Source organism: Salarias fasciatus, chromosome 7, assembly GCF_902148845.1.
Source record: "Salarias fasciatus chromosome 7, fSalaFa1.1, whole genome shotgun sequence".
Classification (NCBI taxonomy): Eukaryota; Metazoa; Chordata; class Actinopteri; order Blenniiformes; family Blenniidae; genus Salarias; species Salarias fasciatus.
In genome coordinates this window covers 24,570,579-24,590,307 of record NC_043751.1, presented here as the reverse complement: position 1 = coordinate 24,590,307, position 19,729 = coordinate 24,570,579, and the positions used below count along the sequence as shown (strand labels likewise).

The 19,729-nt window shown below is 42.0% G+C and overlaps 2 protein-coding genes across 3 annotated transcripts in view; one reads left to right on the top strand and one right to left on the bottom strand.

Moving 5' to 3' along the window:
• Positions 1–19,729, top strand: part of LOC115391637 (NACHT, LRR and PYD domains-containing protein 12-like) — a 435,710-nt gene that overhangs the window by 92,231 nt on the left and 323,750 nt on the right. The gene's annotated exons all lie outside the window — the stretch shown is intronic.
• Positions 1–19,729, bottom strand: part of LOC115391245 (NEDD4-like E3 ubiquitin-protein ligase WWP2) — a 52,423-nt gene that overhangs the window by 874 nt on the left and 31,820 nt on the right. Inside the window, exons 11-23 of one of the 2 annotated variants that reach the window (XM_030095362.1) lie at positions 17,288–17,342; positions 11,812–11,893; positions 9,821–9,949; positions 8,023–8,101; positions 7,289–7,360; positions 7,120–7,208; positions 4,120–4,279; positions 2,360–2,493; positions 1,676–1,816; positions 1,475–1,595; positions 980–1,084; positions 768–864; positions 536–608 (exon numbers count right to left, since the gene is read on the bottom strand). In XM_030095362.1, coding sequence (XP_029951222.1) covers positions 536–608; positions 768–864; positions 980–1,084; positions 1,475–1,595; positions 1,676–1,816; positions 2,360–2,493; positions 4,120–4,279; positions 7,120–7,208; positions 7,289–7,360; positions 8,023–8,101; positions 9,821–9,949; positions 11,812–11,893; positions 17,288–17,342 — 1,337 coding nt within the window. The remainder of the gene's footprint in view (positions 1–535; positions 609–767; positions 865–979; positions 1,085–1,474; positions 1,596–1,675; positions 1,817–2,359; positions 2,494–4,119; positions 4,280–7,119; positions 7,209–7,288; positions 7,361–8,022; positions 8,102–9,820; positions 9,950–11,811; positions 11,894–17,287; positions 17,343–19,729) is intronic. The other variant, XM_030095363.1, reaches the window with a different exon arrangement.

Genomic DNA, 19,729 nt, shown 5'->3' with positions numbered 1-19,729 from the left:
GTTTCCATGGAGATGGAGAAGCACATTTTCAAAAAAGTTGCATTTTCAGTGGCTCAGAGCAATGTCGAGGTGTGAACAGACACTCAAAAAACAACAAAAGTTTTCTACTTTCACTTGAAAACATGGTGTAAAATGGGGCCTTAATCTCTTGAGCTGGATCTCTGATCAATCCTGAGACTCCAGCAGCTACTTGCTCTTCCTCAATGCTCTTTGAGCATCAGACAGGCCCCCTCTCTGTCCATTTTCAAGAAAAATCTTAAGACACATTTTTACTCTTTGGCTTTTAACCCAGTTATGAGGCTTTGTTCCTGTTTTAGTGTCGGCATTTCATTGTTCTGTTTTCTTTTATTGTATTTATATTTGTTTTTAGATTTTCTTGCCCATGCGTAGCACTTTGTTGCCATAATGGTTGTTTTAAAGTGCTTTATAAATGAAGTTGAGTTGAGTTCCTCATCTGAGCTCTTCCCAGAACCTTCTCTCTAGAAAATTCTTCTGATTGGACATCAAAGCAAGCAAACAGCCTTTCTTTTTTTACCATGTGTGGCTTCTTGGAAGCCAAGTCTCCTTCCCCACTTTGTCTATGCAGAACTTCTGGGGACCGTTACTTCCTGCAGGGACCAAAAACAAACTGTTACACTTCCACACAATTCACATTCATCACACAAAGTATTTAGGTTTTATTCTTGACCTTAACATTGTGCCGCAATGCTGAAATCCTGCAAGATTTATTAAACTGTGTGTGTGTGTGTGTGTGTGTGTGTGTGTACCTATGAGCTCAGCAAAGCCTCCCACAGGCAGTCGGCAGGTTCCCGTCACAAACTGAAGCAGACGGATTCTCTTCTCGTTGTCCATCTCCTTCACGACCTGCAGGGACGTCAGAGCGTCAGTCTGAGGAGAACTCGAGTGGTTCGGCTCCACCAGAGCCGAACGTGTCCTGCTTCTCTAGAGCCGAACGTGTTCTACAACCAGACAGCCGTACCTGCCAGAACCAGTGGATCTGCTTGCTGTTCTTGGTGTAATGTCTGTAGATGGTGTTCTTCTGCCAGTCGGCCAAATCGATCTCCTGCATCCCACAGAGCATCAGCTGCAGAGGACACACACACACACACACACACACACACACACACACACACACACACACACACACACACACACACACACACACACACACACACACACACACACACACACACACAGATATATTTCAATCTGTTCACCTCCATGTGCTCATATTCTCTTCATAAGAGAGGATGAATCTTTCCCAGAGCAGTCCCACATCCTGACACCAGGCGGCGCTGCTACAGCTCAGTGAGAGGAGGTGGTGAGGCTGCTCCTCTTTATCTGAGCTTACAGAGGAGTTCACAGATGTTCTCCAGGTGTGAGGAGCAGAAATGATGTGTGTTCGAGCTTGCTGTGCCTCCTGAGCTGTGTTTGTTTATTTAACCATGTGAAGAACTCTGAAGCTCCCGCTGACCTCCAGCTCCTTCTCGTCGAAGTATCGGAGCCACTCCAGAGGAACCACCTCGTTGAACCCGTCCAGGAAGGCTTTGGTCTGCTCCTCCACGCCGCGGGTGAACCTCCAGTCCGTCAGCAGGCTGGAGGAACAATCACAGCCTTTAGAATGTCTCAATTCTGTCTCTTCTGGTTGGGTTGGGTCTGGCTGAGCTGACCGTACCTGATGTACTCCTCCTTGTTCTCCTCGGTGACCAGCTCGTTCTCCCCGTCGTCCTTCAGCTGGTGGGTGGAGACCTTTCCCAGGATCTCCATGTCCTGAGCGAAGTACAGCTCCACCCCACACTCCTCCAGGTTGTTCTCCCTGAAACACAGCAGGTTTCGTCTTTACGGGTGACAGCAGAGGTTTGGTTTGTAGGTGGAGACGATCACCGGGTGGAACGACTCCCTGAAGCTCGAACTAAACGATACGCCCACAGGAAGAATGTCTGTCTAAAGGAACGCTAACAATAATGTGGACTTAACATTTCTTCCTACAGCTTCTTTAAAGGCCTCAGTGCACCATCTGGTGGTACAAACTGGTTTTGCAACAGGCTAGAAAAGCAGCTGATGTCAATATATTTAGCAGCAGAAGTTCAAAAAATGACCTGAAATGACTTCACAAATGTTTCATCTCATCTGGCTGATTGTGTTATGAAAATATTCCATAAATAAAGTTTGTGAATGACGAGAAAACATTTAAATGGATTTGGTGTCTCTGTGGAAGTCTGTGCATCGTGTAGTGGTCAGCTCCGAGGCCTCACAGTGAGTTTATCCCTTGTTGGAGTCCAGGCTGTGAGGCGCTGGCTCCTCAGAGGCGGATGAAGAGGTGCAGCAGGTGGATGAAGCTCCGGCTTTCAGTACTTACTTCACCCACATGATGGAGTTGTAGAACTCGGGGTCGATGGACTCCAGGTCTTTGAGCGTGGGCTTCTTGTCCAGCATCCTCTTATAGAAGGGCAGCGTGAATCCGGTGTCGATGAACTTCCCGTGGTACAGAGCCTGCGGCGAGCATCAGAAGGCATTTTCAAAAACAGAACATGTTCCTTCTGCTCCTGCTGGGATCCTGCCAGCTTCTCCTGGTGTTTAATGGACTTCAGCTGACACATGTTTCAGATTAACTCTCGACAAATTACAAAAAAATCTGAGCGCTGAAGTGTCAGAAATACCTCCAGAGCCAATCACCTTCGCAGGAAACATGAATGAGGCTTTTCTTTCTGGAACGACCGCAGAGCGGATCATTTACAAGAAGAAAAAGCTCGCAGACCGACTTTTCTATAAAACACGTCAGAAAAATGAGTCAACGTCGAAGCTGCTGCTGCTGTGTGAGACTTTCTAAACACAAAGGAGTCACAAACACCTCAGTCCAAACCGTTCTATTACTGTAATTTATGTTAGAATATTGTGTAACACTTCGTTTAACACTCAATCAGTGAAAAGGATCAGTTTCAGGAATCTTACTCTTTTAAATCTTGTTTTACATGTTTTCAGGATGAATATGATGTAAAAAGATTCTGTAAAATTATCAACGCAGGTGATGTTGAAAAGTTATGAACGTCACATCTTCAATTGAGTGTTTTATGAGCAGCTCGTTTTACTTTATTCTTTGTTTGAAGCACATCTTACAGACGAGAGATGTGTGTTAAATCTGAATAAACAGCTTCAAATTGAGTGAATTTCAATTTCCAGAGATATCAGAAGCTGTTTTTAGAGGCTATCAGAGGAAATCTATGACTTTACGAGTGCCTCCAGCTAAAACTGAACATTTCCTGACACTTCACATCTAGCAGATTTTAATTGATTTCTGAGCTGATCCCTGGCTGCTCTCTATGCTACTTGGACATGCATTGTTTTTCTAGTCTTGACGTAGAAATGCGAGGGTTTTTGGACACGTTCTTGTCACTTAAGCGTTTAGGATTCACGTCAAACCGAGTCTCAGTCTTTCCTTCACAGAGAAGCTCTGCCAGATGAAGCAGTAGGCGAGCATCTTTATAAGGCAAGTCAGCAGAGTGCCCTCTGTGGCTAAAAATAGGCAGCTGCAGCGGGGCGGGCGCGGCCGTGAGGTCATCTTGTGGGTGAGGGGTGGGGTGGCAGACCGAGGGTGGGGTGGAGGGTGTGGGGTGGCAGACCGAGGGTGGGGTGGAGGGTGCGGATCCCACAGGGAGGGAGAAGAGACGTTACAGCACACAATGTGTCACACCAAACATGAAAAAAACCTCCCCTGGAAACACCAGCCGAGCGCAGAACAGAGGAGGAAACACAAGACGTGCGGACTTCCAAGACAATCTCTTTTCTGCTCTCCACAGCTCTTCTACAGATATGTGGACACTTAAGTCTGTGCTGATGCCTGACTGCTCTCTACAGTGCAGAAACCGAGCCATTCTCGTACACAACCTTTAAAGCAGGGCTGTCAAACCTTTCAGTTCAGTTTTGGATTGCTTTACGTCAATGGGCCTTCAGCACAGAGTTAGCAGCCAAGTTTTTTTAGTGATTCGTTCTTTTCTGTTCCTGATATCTGTTGAAAAGCTGCAGAAATCACAGATTGGCGTGACACTGCAGCAAGAGCCAAACCGGACTTTCTACCACAAAACCCTGAAAAGTAAAAATTTGGACGGGAAAGCTGCTGACCATGGCGATGAAGCGTCCGATGAAGCGGAAGTAGGTGAGGTGGTCGGGGTTGATGGAGGAGGCTGGGTTGATCTGCAGGCAGTAGTTGTTCTTGCCGGCGTATTCGAACAGGCAGTACATGGGGTTCAGGACCTCGTGGGAGAGCAGGAAGAACCACTCCCTGCAGGGCGATAGGACGCACGGCGTTACTACGTCGACACGGCGGGGACGCACAGCCAGCTGGGTTTCAACAAGTCAACAAGGCGACCGGCTCACAAGGAGGAGGACAAGAGTTTGATTTTCTTTTTCTCAGCTGAGATCAAGTGATCAAAACAGAAAAAAAAAAAAAAACACCAACAAAAAATGAACAGAACATAAACAGTACATTCATGATAATACAATCAGCATGAGAAGAGGAACAAATCATGATGAAGTAAATATTTCATATCAGCAAGAAAAGATCATAAATATTTCACTCACACATTTATGAACATTGTGTGTGGAATAAATAACATCGGGGCGTAGAAATATGATTAATGGGCTGCAGTCACACAGAGTTCTCATGTGGAAGTTTAGATGGAGTAAGAAAAAAGAGCCAACAAAAGAATAAAACATGATTGTTGACACAAACTGACATTTTTAAACTGATTAAAAAAAATGCTCTGTTTGTTTTAGTCCTAAATGAGAATAAAGTGACTATTTCCAGTTTCTAAACTGTAGGTCCGGAGCAGTGTTGTGGGAAAAAGTCATTGTAAAATAACTAGTTACTGTAACTCCATTACTTCAGTGACTGATTACTCATGTTTGAGTCTGAAAACAAGAGTCGATCTTGTTTAGTGGACCCACTAATCCTGAACATGTCACACTGGAAGTAGCGTTAGCATTAGTCTGTATCCAGTATAGCTGCTGCTAGCATTAGCATGCTGAAGTAGCAGTTAGCTTCTCTTTCTGTCTGCATGTTGGTGGCTTATCTCACATTGGATGGGATCATCCTGTCCCTGATTGAAGTGCGGTTTTGTTTTAATAACTGATTTGACTGTTTAGCACTTTGCGTTGTTTTTCATGAATATGAAATGTGCTCTATAAATAAAGACTGACTCATTTTGTTGCTGCTTCTTCTGATTATCTTTAGGTCATCTTAGACTAAATTATTTTTAAATGTACCTATCAGAAACAGAACAGTCATGACTTAAAGTCACAGCTTTTGAGTTGGACGTTTCTCCTCTGACTGATTTGATTTGCCAAATAAAGCACAAATAATACAAAAACGTGAAGCATGAACATACAACACATCAACAGATTCAAACACATCCTATGCCCACACAGAAATGATATAAAGACAAAACATATGGTACAATAAGGCAGGATTAACCAAATCAAAGACACAAACAGATGCATGTTAGACAGAATGAAGGCCCTCCACCAGCTGCAGCACCAAGCTCTCCCAAAGAGCCCCGGCCCTCCCTCTGCTGAGGGCAAGATGGGTGGGTGGGTGGGTGGGTGTATGGACTGAAGGACGAACTGACGGACGCAGACACCTCCCAACATCCCGTCCGTGGTTCTACCCTGTGGTAGAACAGCATGATGTCACCTACCATAGGGTAAAACCACTGACGTGACACCGGAGACAGAGACACAATGCAAAAAAACCCAAAGAGCAAAGAAAGCCCCGCCAACAGAAAAATAACCACAGATACAGAGAGGGGGGGAGGGGGGCCACGGGGCAGACGCAGGAGATACATGTGATGGGTGGATGGAGGGATGGAGGAGGACAGAGAGAAGACATCGGTATCAGCATTAACAAACACAGTGACAGTATTCATCCGTTCATTCATGTTTCTTAAGAAGCACACGCAACACGTCATGAGTTCATGATGATCCAGGCCGCTGCTGGCAGAAAAGACGCATCACTTCCAGCAAAGTTTGAGATTTATTGTCCAAACAAAACTGAAATTAGTTACAAAAAAAAAAATAAATAAAAAATCAATCCTGAATGAATGGTTTCGTCTCTTTATTAGTTAACTTAATAGCTGGAGTTCCTCAGGAATTAATTCTAGGTTCCCTGTTGTGCTGACTCCATAACTTTCATCTTCCTAAAGACTTCAGATGGAATAATGATATTGTTATGGGGCAAAATAAATATATTGAAGAAGCTCGAAGTTACACAGAGAGCCATTGTTGACACACTGATTTAAATTGTATGTTAATAGAAATTACTAATAATTATATGAATCTTTGTTTTGCTCAAGTTTTATTTCTGCAAAATTTTATCAGATCAATATTGAGAAAATTGCAAAAAGTCTTAAAAGAGTCTCTTAGGGAGAAATTCTGGATTCCCTGTTGGCTTTTCACAACATAAATGGTTAAAAACATATTTTACATTTTTTATTTTCTATTTCTGAAAATTTAACTTTGCTCAGAGCTAGCAATGTTGACAAGGAAACATTTTTTTGAGTAACTCAGGGCTCAACACTGGGCTCCTTTTTCATTCATGAGGCATAAATGAAATTAATAGATCTTTAGAGAATCGTCAGCATGTTCTGTTCTTTGATTATTTTTTTTTAAATAAAAATCAAACTACTGAAGGGAAAAAGGGGAGCACAAGTAACAATTGCCTGTTCTTTTGATTTTATATTGATTCTTTTAAGTACATTAAAAGCAATGGGTTCATTCATTTTGACATTTTGACAATTCCTTTTTCAATCTGTAAAGAAAATAAGACACCTGACGTGTGGAGTTCCTCAGGGGATCAATTCTAGATTTGCTTTTATGTCTTTATATCTCTTATGTTGTAATGTAATATGGTTGTTTTAATGTTAAAAGGAAAAAAAAAACACAGTACAAAAGTTTGTGTGAACGGTGACATCCAGAGGAGGGATATAAAGCTGGTACAGACATGGAGAAGCAGACGCAAAGACAAAACACCATCACCGACAATTAAAACTAGCATTTCCACCACGGAAACCATCACAAACACAGAGCAGCTCCACAGAGGTGCGTTTGATTTGTCACCGCTCTCACCTGGCGATGCCGCCGTAGTCCAGCCCCTCCTCTCCTCTCATGATGATGTAGAGTCGGCGGCGGAGGTCGTACGGCTTCACATTCATGATCTGGTCAAGTGAAACTCGATTAATCATCAAATCGCGATGCAACGAAGAGACAAGCAACCAAAATGTAATTTGTGCCCGACCTGCTGAAACGAGTCCTCGAACAGCGTCTGTCTGGACACGGAGATCTTCACATGGCTGGGCAATGCATTGGACTGCAGAGAGAGAGAGAGAGAGAGAGAGAGAGAGAGAGAGAGAGAGAGAGAGAGAGAGAGAGAGAGAGAGAGAGAGAGAGAGAGAGAGAGAGAGAGATCACGAAACTGGCTGCAGTCACATTTGTTAGGTAGATTTCGTTTGTTCGTGTTACTAATGACGCTTCACTTTAGATGAAAGATACACACAGGGTTCTGTGTTAGGACCTCTACTTGTCACATTACATCAGAACACACTCCATGAACTTTAATTGTTATATCTGCAGAAAGTCCACACCTCTGACTCTGGTTCTGCAGGTTTCTTCCAGTTAAAAGAGGGTTTCTCCTTTCCAATATCTCGGCTTGCTCATGCTAGTTGGTTTCACTCTAAAAGTTCCTTGAAATTACTGTGTTGTATTTGGTGCAATAGAACTGAACTGAATTTAATTTTTAGCCCTTCCATGTGACACCTGCTTTTTTATGAAACAGTCTTGTTATCGTACACCTTCTGAAGCATTTACACATGTAACATAAAAGAAGAAAGCCTGACTTTTAAAGGTAGAAAAGTCAGAACTCAGCTGTAACTTCCCGCTTTAGTGGTGAGAGATGTTTTTTATTTCCCGTGATGTGGGAGAAGAAAATCTGAAAAACTGCAGATGAGGGATTTTCGGTGGCTTCACACTCACATGGCACAGGAAACGGAACTGGTGGTATTTCCACCTGAAACTGCGATCGTAAGCACCGGGTGATCCACCCTGTCGAGACCTGAGGGAAAGAGGGAGAAAGAGACGAGAGAGAGAGAGGGAGAGAGAGAGAGAGAGAGAGAGAGAGTTTAACGCTACTGATGATTAGAAACAGACACGTCGGCCTGCAGGAGGATTCTGAACTCGAAATTCTCGAACTGAAGGCACAGTTTGGAAGTTAGAGGATGAAGACCTGCAGCTGTGTTAGTGTGAACTCAACTCAACCAAACTCACAGCCACACACAGACACACACACATACTGGAAACATAAAGAGAGACACACTGAGATACACAAAAGACAGTTGAGAGAAAGAGACAAAGAAACACTTTTTACTAGAGAGAAGTCCAATCATCAGGCTTTGGCCTCCAGCACTTCTTCAATTATAATCAGCCCTGTGTTAACTGTGTTCACAAACACACAAAGTGGAAGCAAATCAAATTTAATATATCTGCTGAAACAAGGCAATGCATTCTTTATTGAGAAAATGATTTTATCTGGCAAATGCCTCGATTACGGAGTCTGAAAGCTAACTGCTGAACAGACTGAAATCTGACGCTTTAAATGATGTGCGACAAAGTATTTTAAGTAGGAACGAGCCAAATGCGCTCGGTCAGATCTGGAGTGTTTTCAGTAGCAGAGGAGGACGTAATGAGGGCTCGAGCTGCCAGGCACATCTCAGTGTGGGTTAGGACATGAAGACCACACGCGCACGCACGCACACACGCATGCACGCACACACGAGCAGCGACCACACACGAAAACACAAAAAGCAGAAAAGTGCACACACAAACACAGATGTACATACAGAGTGAAGACTCGAAATTCATGCAACTACTGGCAGGAATATAAGCTTGCACACACACACGCACACACACACTGCGGTGAGCTGTGAGACGAGTGCACACTGAGAAAAGAAGCCAGCGGGCTGCAGCCTTCCAGATGCAGAACGGAGGATTTACATGAGTCATTTTGGAGGAGAATCTGACTTTTAGTCCGTTCTCAGTCTCCCATTCATCCCTCCATATTCACCATCTGCTTCCCGTAAATCGCAAAGCCCTGCTAAAGCACTGTTCGGACCCTCTAGTGGTACAAAGTGGAATTGCAGTATTGAGGGAGTCGGCAAAATACTTGGATCATACGTGGTTTAGTTTCAATATCCAAAGATCTCACTTTGCGTTTTATGAAGGGTTAAACTAAGATTTCATTACATTAACAGCTGATTCAAAAAATGTTTCAAAAAATGACGGCAAATCAATGAGTATGGTGGTAAAATGAGGCTAAAACAGGTGAAAGTCAAACCTACAATCCGTTTTTTATAATATGGAGAGGCACAGAAGGGGCCGAGCTGTCGCTCTTCTGTTATATCTACTATGGAAAAGACATTAAAAAACATCACCGGGATGCTATTTCTAATAAAACATCAAGATTTGTCCAAAGACCACACTTTCTTGTGTTCAATGTTATGCTTTGGGAGGTTCACTGTGGATTGTTTGGAATAACTGTTGTAGCATAGCAGAGCCAACAAGTTCATATAACCAGTTTTTATTGAACGATTTGCTGTAATAAGAGTTGATAGACAGATTTCTGGGTGAAACGGATCCTAAATTAAACTCATTTAATTTGATTTCAGAGCACGTGCGAATCAAAAACAATTAAAAAAAAAAAGGTGCTTTTAGTTCATTTTTGCCTCGCTGAGCGAAACAGGACTGTCTGTTGATGAAGCGCTGAGAGAATATTTACCCTGACTCAAACCCGGGGCGAGGGTCTTTAAAGGTGGTGGTGCGCGAGTTGTGGTCCACAAAATATCGGACTCCCTCGGCGGTGTACTTCATCTCCCAGCCCGGGGGCAAGGGGTGCTCCTTGATCATCCTGCAACAGGGGAGAGCGGCAGTGAGCGCGGTCCCAGCCTCCCAGCATCCCCCAGCCCTCAGGGGGGAGACTGGAAACATCCCCCCACCACCAAACCAGTCAATTAACCAACCAACCAACCAACCAACCGACTAAACAAATCACCGCCAAACCAACTAATTAACCAACCCATCACCAAACCAATCAATTAACTCACCCACCAACCAACCAAATCACCACCAAACCAACCAATTACCCAACCAATGACCAAGCCAATCAACTAACTAACTCACCACCTAACCAACCAATTAACCTGCCAACCAACCAATCAACCAACCAACCAACCAACCAACCATAAACCCAATCAATTACCCAACCAGCTAACAAACCAACCAAAAAACACCACAACCAAACCCACTAATCAATCAACAAACCGACCCATCACCAAACCAACTATTTAACCAACTAACCAACCCACCACAAAATCAACCAACTAATCAACACACCAAAATCCTACAAAACAACCAACCAGCTAACTCACCAACAAAGCAGCCAAACAATTAAGTTATTTTAATTAAATAATGCATAAGAAAAGCTGTATATTGTTTTTTTTAATGAAAATGATTTTTCAATGAAAAATTATTTGATGCTTATTAAAGTAATAATATATATTTATTAAAAAAGGCTGTTGCTGTAGTTGCAGTAGAACAGAGGTTTGCTTTTTTTTTAATTAAACAAATAAGCTCTTATAAAAACTATTTTGAGCTCTGTTCTTGAATAAAAATACCAATTGTAAATTTACATACATTGGCTGATTTTTAGAATTCAAATTGATTAAATATCTTTTTTAAATATCTTCAAATAATTACATTTTTTTTATATTATTAATCAAATCATTATGAGATGTAATATTAAATAATTTGGGTTCTGCATTTTGTTGAAGCATTCAATATTTATTAAAAAAATTCCTTGGGTCAAAAAATTCCATTGAAATTTTTTTTGAGCCATAATTTTAAGTAACAGGATGAGGTTACTATCGCATTCCGGCTGCTTGCAGCAGGATCCAGGATCTTCTCCGGCGTCACCACATTGCCAGCTTTAAAACATTCAAGATGCATCCTGAGCGTTCAGATCCCGGACCAACAAACCAACATTCGGCAGACTGGAGGAAAACCGTCAACATCACAGCTCCAGGAAATCTCAGCCTAAAGTAACCCTGGTTCAAACTCAGCTGATGGGACAGGTTTGTGTCTCTTTAATTCACTAAAAAGTCTTTTTTTTTAATGATTTCTGTGTGACTACAGCATGGATCTATAGAATTCCAGTACAGAGTTCCAGTTTATTAAAGGAACACTGGTTATATAGACTTGCAGGCTTGAAAATGCGACGGTTGGTACGGTGGTGAGTGGGTGTGTCCACCAGTTTGGGTGAACCAGAGAACAGAGAGGGAGTCCACAGCTGAATAATCTTCCATCAGCAAACTGGGATCTTTCATAAGTGCATAAATCTATTCATGATTCAAACATCGTTAGCTCTTTTTTTTTAACTACGGTCACATGAAGGCCACATGGACTTATTTAGACATTACAGCTGTTCAGCTCCAGATGCTTGTAGGGTGAAAATGCAAAAGTAAATGTTACTGCCACTTTTTCCCAAAGATAACTTCAAATTTTAATATCTGTCAGTTCTTCAATAGTTGTGTTTTTAATGTATTGAGAAGCTTTGTGTTAGAAAAAAAAAATCAGCAGAATTCTGTTTTCAGACTGCATTGTGTTCAGCAGATGCATGTGTTTCCTGCATCAAACACTCAAAGCGACAGACTTTCTAATGAGCAGCGGAGTCATGCACACGCATGCACGCACGCACGGGAGTGGTGGTCTTACCCTTGGGTCCGCGGGTCGTCCCACTGCGTCGTTCTGGTGTTGTGGTTGACGAAGTAAACTCGGCCATTGTCCTGGCGCTTCTCTGCAGACACAAACGGGACAGACCGCAGAGGATGAGTTCAAAGGGTGATGAAGGGGGAAAAAAAGAAAGCCTGAGAATACACGAGGGTCTCCGTTCGTAGGAGAGAAAAATCTCACCAGCGCCAGAGAAAACCGGCGAGGCCGTGTGGTATTTCACTGAGGGATGATTCAAATGCCTCTCAAAGGTAAACCCGTCTGCGTGTGTGTGTGTGTGGGAAGACCCTACAAACTGGAGTTCCAAAAAGGTATTGACACTGTGATATATTTTAGCTACGCGTTTAAACTGAAACAATGTTATATCAAAGTTCATTTACCAAAGTTATCAAAAACAACCTTATCTCCAATCTGTTTATTTGTCAATATTATCCCGGCAGTAGATTAATGTACCAAAACGTTTCCTGTCAGTTTTCAGAGCAGGTTTAACATCATTGATCCTCCTGTAAGTTAAGACTGACATTAAAGGAAATGAAACCACATCTATCTATCAGATTCAAAGTTATCCATGGATTTCCACAGGTTTCTGGATTAGAACCCATACTTTTCAGATTCTATATCCTTCCAAAAAGGAATATTATTAGGAAACGCATCACTAACTTCCATTGTTGTACTGATGATACACACATTTATTTATCTATAAAACCAGGCGATACTAGTTAACTTATCTAACAAGAAGCTTGTATTAAAGACATAAAAATCTATATGGGCTTTAACTTTTTGCTTCTGAAATCAGAGAAAACATTCCAAGACATCTGAGAGAAATTAAGTTAACATACAGTAACGAGACGGCATGACCTCTGACCTCCATTAACACTGTGGTGAAGCTGGGAGTTACTTTGCACCAGGGTTTATCCTTTAACTCCCACATTGAACAAGTCTGCAGGACTGATTTCTTTCACCTGGAGTGTCTAAAAAAATCAAGAACATGAATAACTTTTTTCCAGGCTCCATTATCTCTTACAGAGCTGCTGGTTCCATTTTACCCAGACGAGCACTTGGTTCTCTACTGGAGGTTCCTCGGTTCTCTAAAAGTGACCAGGAGGTAGAGCTTTCTTCTGTCAGGGTTTCAGTGAGGGAGGCCGACACAGTCTCTACTTTGAAGGTTAAGACCTTTGTATTTAATACAGCTTACAGTTAGAGCTGGCTCAGGACAGCCTGGACCACTTTCTAGTGAAGCGGCTGTAGGTTAAGACTGCTGGGAGTTTCTTTCTTTTCTCACTGTACGTACAGTGATGTTCACTATCTCTCCTGTAGTCTGTGCTCTCTTGAAATTACACAACTCAGAAAAGTCTGCTCAACGTGTATCCTGGTTTAATAAACTCTCTTTTTGTTCAAGCTTTCAGGAAGGCGACTTTTTGTCAGATGATAAAATATCAAACATGCTTTTATTCAAGAGTCACATTTTCACGCCTGATTGTAAGGTAATTTATGTTCCTCCTTTAAAGGGATTTATCGACGTGAGCAAGGGGAGTTGCTGGGTACGTTTTTATTGCGCTGCATTATCTTGGTTTGAAAGGTTATTCTCAAATAAAGATTGCTGAGATGAGTTGTCAAAGGTTTCTTTGTCCAATTCCTGTGTTTGATTTAGAGAAAAAAAAAATCCAAAGAAATAAAGACGATCCTTTGATAGGCCAGGCAGAATGTGAAGTGAGAGTGTAAAATGTGGTGTAAGTGTGTGTGTGTGTGTGTGTGTGTGTGTGTGTGTGTGTGTGTGTGTGTGTGTGTGCCTGTCTGTCTCAGGAGAGAGCAGAGCTGGTGCCTCCTCCTCCTCACATCTTTTTCTCATTAGCAGGAGTGTGCAGAGGGCCCAGAAACAGTAGTGCTCACACTGCAACTCTTTCTAACTCACTCCTCCACCCCCAACTTCCTCCTCCTCCTCCTCCTCCTCCTCCATCTTTGCGCCCCTCGTTGTGACTCCGAGCCTCTAAAAGCCACCGCAGATTTAAAAAAAAAGAAAGAAAGAAAGAGAGAGAAGGATCCCAACCAGAGATGTAATTGAGGTTTTGGTCTCACGGCACCACAACATGCTGAAAAAGCATCACTTTCTTTTCTTTTTTTTTTTGGTAATGATGAAGTCTGTGAAAGAGTTGGCGCGAGAGCGAGTTTGTGAATGAATGAATGTGTGGGACGGCAGCTATCCTGCAGGGATCCGCTTACATTACTCATGTGGGAAAAGGCTGTGAGATGAAGAGCTGCCATCAATAACCCGGGCGGCCTCTGTAATTTGGGGACTTTCAGAGACAGATGAGAAGAAACGAAGAAACGATGGGGGGGGGGGGGGGGGGGGGGGCATATAATTCAATCAGTTAACAAGCTGGTGTCTGATTGCAGCACGGCCGAGCGACGTGCACACTTCTCAGGTTCAAACTGAACAGACATGTCATCCATGAAGGATTAGCAAGTAGTGCATGGCCTCACTGAGATACGAAGAAAAATACACACGAATCCGACTGGTTCAGATGATTATAAAGGTTCAAAATCAGTAAATATGGGCATCAAATTCTGCAAAAAGTAAGAAAAACATTTTATGTGTTCCTTAGCTACAGCGAAAAATCACAAATTTAAGTGAAAATCAGTTTTCAAATCAGTTTTAGTGTTTAACATTCCTTAAAATTCTGCAAAAATATGCATTAAATCTTACAAAATTTGCACCGCTGCTCTTGAACACTGACAAAGCTTCATTGGTTTATATGCGTAAAAATCTGTAGAAAATGAGAAGAAATCATTACAACAACAGCTTCAGGGTTTAAAGTGGCTCAAAATCAGGGAACAATTTCTAGTTTGTTTAAAGAAGGTGCAGACATTTCCTTTTTAAATGACTTTAAGGGTCAATATACAGAAAAAGTGACACATTGTAGTTCTTTAATGTAATGAGCAGCGATAAGTAAAATGTATTAAAGGTATTGTTGGTTTGACACAAATTGCAGAAGAAGCTGCAATCAATAAAAGTAGATTGCAAATCAAATAAAGCGAATCTGCTTAAAATGAGCAAAAGGATCAGTCATTTTAAGAGATTTGAAAGAATCTGTCCCATTTTAACGAAATTTTTCCGACTGGCTGCTTCAGGTTTAAAGTGTTGAAAAGGTTTAAAATCAGCAGAAAATGGACGGGTCCAGAAAAAAATTCAATTCTGAGAGACTCGACTGTAAAAAGTCTCTTAAAAAAAAATTTAATCAGGCCTCAAATTGATTTGATTTCAAAGCCAAAGTATTGCATTCAAAAAAAAAAAAAACTTCAATAAATTAACTGAAGTACAATCACAGGCGCTTTTTAGAGGGATCAAAATAATGATATAATTCTTCAAATATGATGCGCTGTAAGAGTTTTACCTAAACTGCAGTTTCACACCTACTACTTTCAGAAATAGACCGAGTGGCATTTCTGAGGTTTGTGAGAGATTAAAATCTGCAAAAATGTTATATTTCTGTGTTGTAGCCCCACTTAAGCGGGCCTTGTTTTAACTACTGCACAAAATCACAGTGAATTAAAGCCACAAATTCTGAACTGCTTTTAATGTTGGCGAAACATTGAAAATACAGAAAATGTGCATTAAAAAGGTTTAAAATCTGCAAAAATGATAAAAATGTGTTGCGCAGTTGTCTTGTTCGAACACTTCAGAAGGAGGAAATTTCAAGGAACTGCACAAATCAAACCTGAATAATGAAACTTTACAGCTGTTTTGGTTCTATATTTACTGAAATCAGAACTGAGTCAAAGTGATGCATTTCCTGACTTCCATCTCTGTTACAGCCAGAGACATAGATTTGGACTAAATTTAGGGCATTCTGACCCAGTTCTGACACTAAAATCACAAAATGTGTCTCAAGTTTTGCACATTCGGGAGAAGTTTCCTGTATTTCTGTGTTGCAGCTTCCCGCAGGAGTCAAACATTCAGTTTAAACATTAACAGTTGGAGAAATCAAGCAGATTTTCTGAAAATGAAGATGAGCAGCGTTCACACGAGGTGAAAGCTGCAGATTTTCATCAAATAATGCTGACTGATGCTCTTTTTTCTTCTTCATTTTATTGAACGGTGCAGAATTACAGTCTTCTCGAGGAGCTTTCATAACATTAGAACCTCTTATTTAGGCTGAATATTAAAAAGTATTATCAGTGAAGCTTCATATTCCACCAAGGGGATCTGCAGCTCTCACAAGAGGTAAAATCAGGACTTCATGTAAAAGACTGTAGCTTTAAGGTGCTAAAGATGTAAAATTAATTTCCATTACATCTGTACATGTGCAAACATTTTCTTCTTCATTTTGTCAATTGGTGTAAGATTAGAGCTTTTCTTCATAAGACTTATCAAAATATAGAGATGAGCTGCACATTTAATATGAAAGAAAAACCCACTCTGGTTTCATATGCAGCGTTCACGTGAGGTAAAAACAAGACTAACTGAAAAAAAAAAAGCTTGTTCAAACTTAATTAAAGGCTGCAGATTTAATCTAATGTAAGACATTTTCAATCAAATAACATCTGACAGGATAAAAAGTGGCATAACTGAAGAACTAAAAACTTGTAAATTAAGAAAATCTGATTTTATAACATAAGGAAGCTGCAACTGGAATATAACAACAGAGAGATAATAAAGTAAAACCAGGATACCAAGTGAAAAATTGCAGCCTTGTATCAAGAGAGAAGCTAAACGTTGTTTCAAGAAGGACTTCTGATTCAGAGGAAAAGAAAAGTTCTCCAGAGTAGAAATGTTGCATACGCAAAGATCTCAGGTGGGAAATTACAGCTTTACATCAAAAAGAAGAAGAAGAAGAAGAAGAAGAAGAAGAAGAAGAAGAAGAAGAAACCCGGATTATGAAGAAGAGTTGATTTCCCTGAAGGTATAAAAGGTCATTTGATTGAAGACATATGTTCTCCTGATTCATATGCAGTGATCAGTAGAGCAACACATGAATTCGAGGCGCTAAATTTGGGTTTCACCTCAAAAACAAGCCTGCTGTCTCATCTAAAAAGCTTTCTGGGCAGATTTCAGAAGGTCTAGAGCCAGAAAGAAGAAAAGAAAATGTTGCCTCACAGGAGGAGAAGCCAAGACTGAAGCTGGTTCGAATCAATTTTACATCAGACCAGATGCTAAATGTTGAGTTTGTTGCTCTCAAACGAAGCTCAGAGGGTAGAAGAAGGCTCCCTGAGGAGATTTTATGAGATGTGAACATAAAGGGGAGCTGGACTTTTCCACAGTGGAAATCAGAGAGGAAAAGACAAACAGGATCCAAGGTGGGATGATTTCAGATTTGCTTCAATAAAGATGTTAATTTCGTTACAGGAGGCCTGATGAAAGGCTCCTGGGGCAGATTTAGAAGGATGTAGAAGAACGTTCTCAGAAGAATCAGACTTTGTGGAATGAATGTAATGAGGAGCTGGACGGTGTGTGAAAACTTACCCCATCCAGGAGGCAGCGGGCCCAGAGGGTCGTTTTCCACCGGGGCTCCGGACGGCTGAGGGAGACACAAGAGAGACAAACTCCCGTTAGGAAGCCGTTCTCCATCTCGCCGCTCCGCTCCGCTCTCCTGCTTCCTCGGAGGGAAAATAACCGAAACCCGGCGAGGAGCCGGGAGACCTGGCCCGGCCGGGGGGCGACACCTGAGGGGAAGTGAGGGAGCGAGTGTGCGCGGGGGTGAAGGTGAGGGGGTATATGTGCGGGGGGAGGGGGAGGGGACGGGAGGGGAGGGGCTCCTCTCGGCGGCGGCGCTGAGGGGCGACTGAGGGAGCCGGCGGCCGGACGCTCGTACGCGTTCCTGAGGCTCCACGCTCGGGAGGAGGATAAAACAACAAGGCTGTCCCAATGAGCGCAGAGGCCCCGCCCACTTTGCCCCACCCACCAGGCTTCCCGCTCTCCTCCTCCTCCTCCTCCTCCTCTAGCGCTGCTGTGAAAGCAGGCAGGGAGGTGCGATGTCTGAGGGAACTGAGGGAACATTCATGCTTGTTCCAGACTCCCCTCCTCCTCCTCCTCCTGCCCCACCCACCCCACCCCACCTCCACCCTGCCCCCCCACCCCGGGGCAGCCTGACAAAAGGCACCTTTATTCACCCTGAGCCTGGAAACCGCTGTGAGGTTTACTCAGCCTGCACTCATATACACACACAAGGAGAGGGAGAGCGAGAGACAGACAGACAGAGAGAGAGAGTGGAAAAGTTTGTGAGCTGCTAACAGTCTGTCAGTGTGTGGAAACACACACACACACACACACACACTCACACACGTACACACAGGTGGAAAAAAAAGAAGCTGAAAAGACGCTTGTTAGTTAGAAATTAGCTGCGTGAAGACATTTATCACACAGGATGTTTCGGCGTGAAACAAAAGTTTATTTACTCGAAATGGAGAGTAATCTGTTACACAACACTTCTGCACAGCTCAAGATTTATAAATTCAAGAAACTGTGGGGACCGGCACATGAGCGTCAGGTTCTGTCAATACTGAAAATATGTTGCAATCTCTGGGTTTCAAAAATAATTTTAAAAAAGTGACCCTGAACTCTAATTCAACCAAATTCTGCTTGTGATGGTGAACAGCTCAGGTTTGAGTATCAGAGTCTTAAATTAGCAGTTTTTTACTTTTAGGAGTGAAGCACAGCTGTGCACATGGATGAAAACATGCAGCTGAGAAAACTCTCTGATGTGAAACTGTTCAGACTGAAATCAGCTTTTTGCTGCAAAAACTCAATTCTTGACTTATCTGCTCCCTGATCTAAAGTATCAATCACACATCTCATTATATGTTTTCAATGAACCAGCCGACAAACTCGTGTTGGTATATCTTGATCTAAAAACATCACTATTGAACTGACTGAACAAATCTACCAGGCTGCACTGAAACAGTCTCAGAACTGCTCCAATGTCAAAAAGATGTGCTGAACTTGTGTTGCAGTTATTTACAGACAGAATCAATATTACCAAAGAATGCACTTTAAATTGTGCACTTTTTTCTTCTATTCTCTGTTTTGTTTCGCACTAAAAATACCAAGCTGCACTTTAAAAATCGGACAAAATGTATCCCTGAATTCCTGGGAAAACAGAAGATACACTGCATGTTTATATTACTGATTCTGACAGGCTACATTTGGCTAGAAAATGACTCAAAGTGTGTGTGGGAATGTCTGATGGCAAAACAAAAAGTGTCTTTTTAAGTGAAAATGAGGAATAAATAAAGTCGGTGTAAAAAAACAGCAGTTTTGTAAAAGCAGTAATAATGTAGTTTTCATGTTGGGCCACCAGTGGGAGCTGTTATCTGTTCTCTAACAGTTGTGTTTTCAGTGGCTCAGAGCACCGTTGTCGTGTGAACAGACACACACAAACACACAAAAAAGAGAAAGTTCAAAGTGTCTTCAGCTTTGAGGTTTTGCTGCAGGTCACTGTGTCACTTTTAGGACTGTGTGATTCATTTTTCTGTTCACATCATGCTTTTTTTGTGTAGTTTGAAGGCTGTGAAACAGCTTTTTGTCCTCGAGTTGTATCTCTTTGAGGGCGACAGTTGTGTTTTTTGGAGTTATTTGTGACTCATTTGTTGTTTGTTTTAAAGATCTTTGCAGCTTTCTGTCTCATTTCCATGCTTCTTTGAGGTTGTTTAGCTCCATTTTCACTTGTTTCGCTCTTTCGCGGCATTGTGATGACACTTTTGTGGATTTTTTTTTAGTTAATTTTAGTGGCTGAAACATCTCTGACGTAATGTGCATTTCTTTACAGTTCTTTCTTACATTCATGCTTATTCAGTTTGGGTTTGATTGATCCTTCTTTTGCAGCTTTTTGCTGATTCTCTACCTTTAGGTCTGCAGGTCATGGATGTTTGTCTGAAATTATTTGAGATCCTTCATACAGATTGTTCT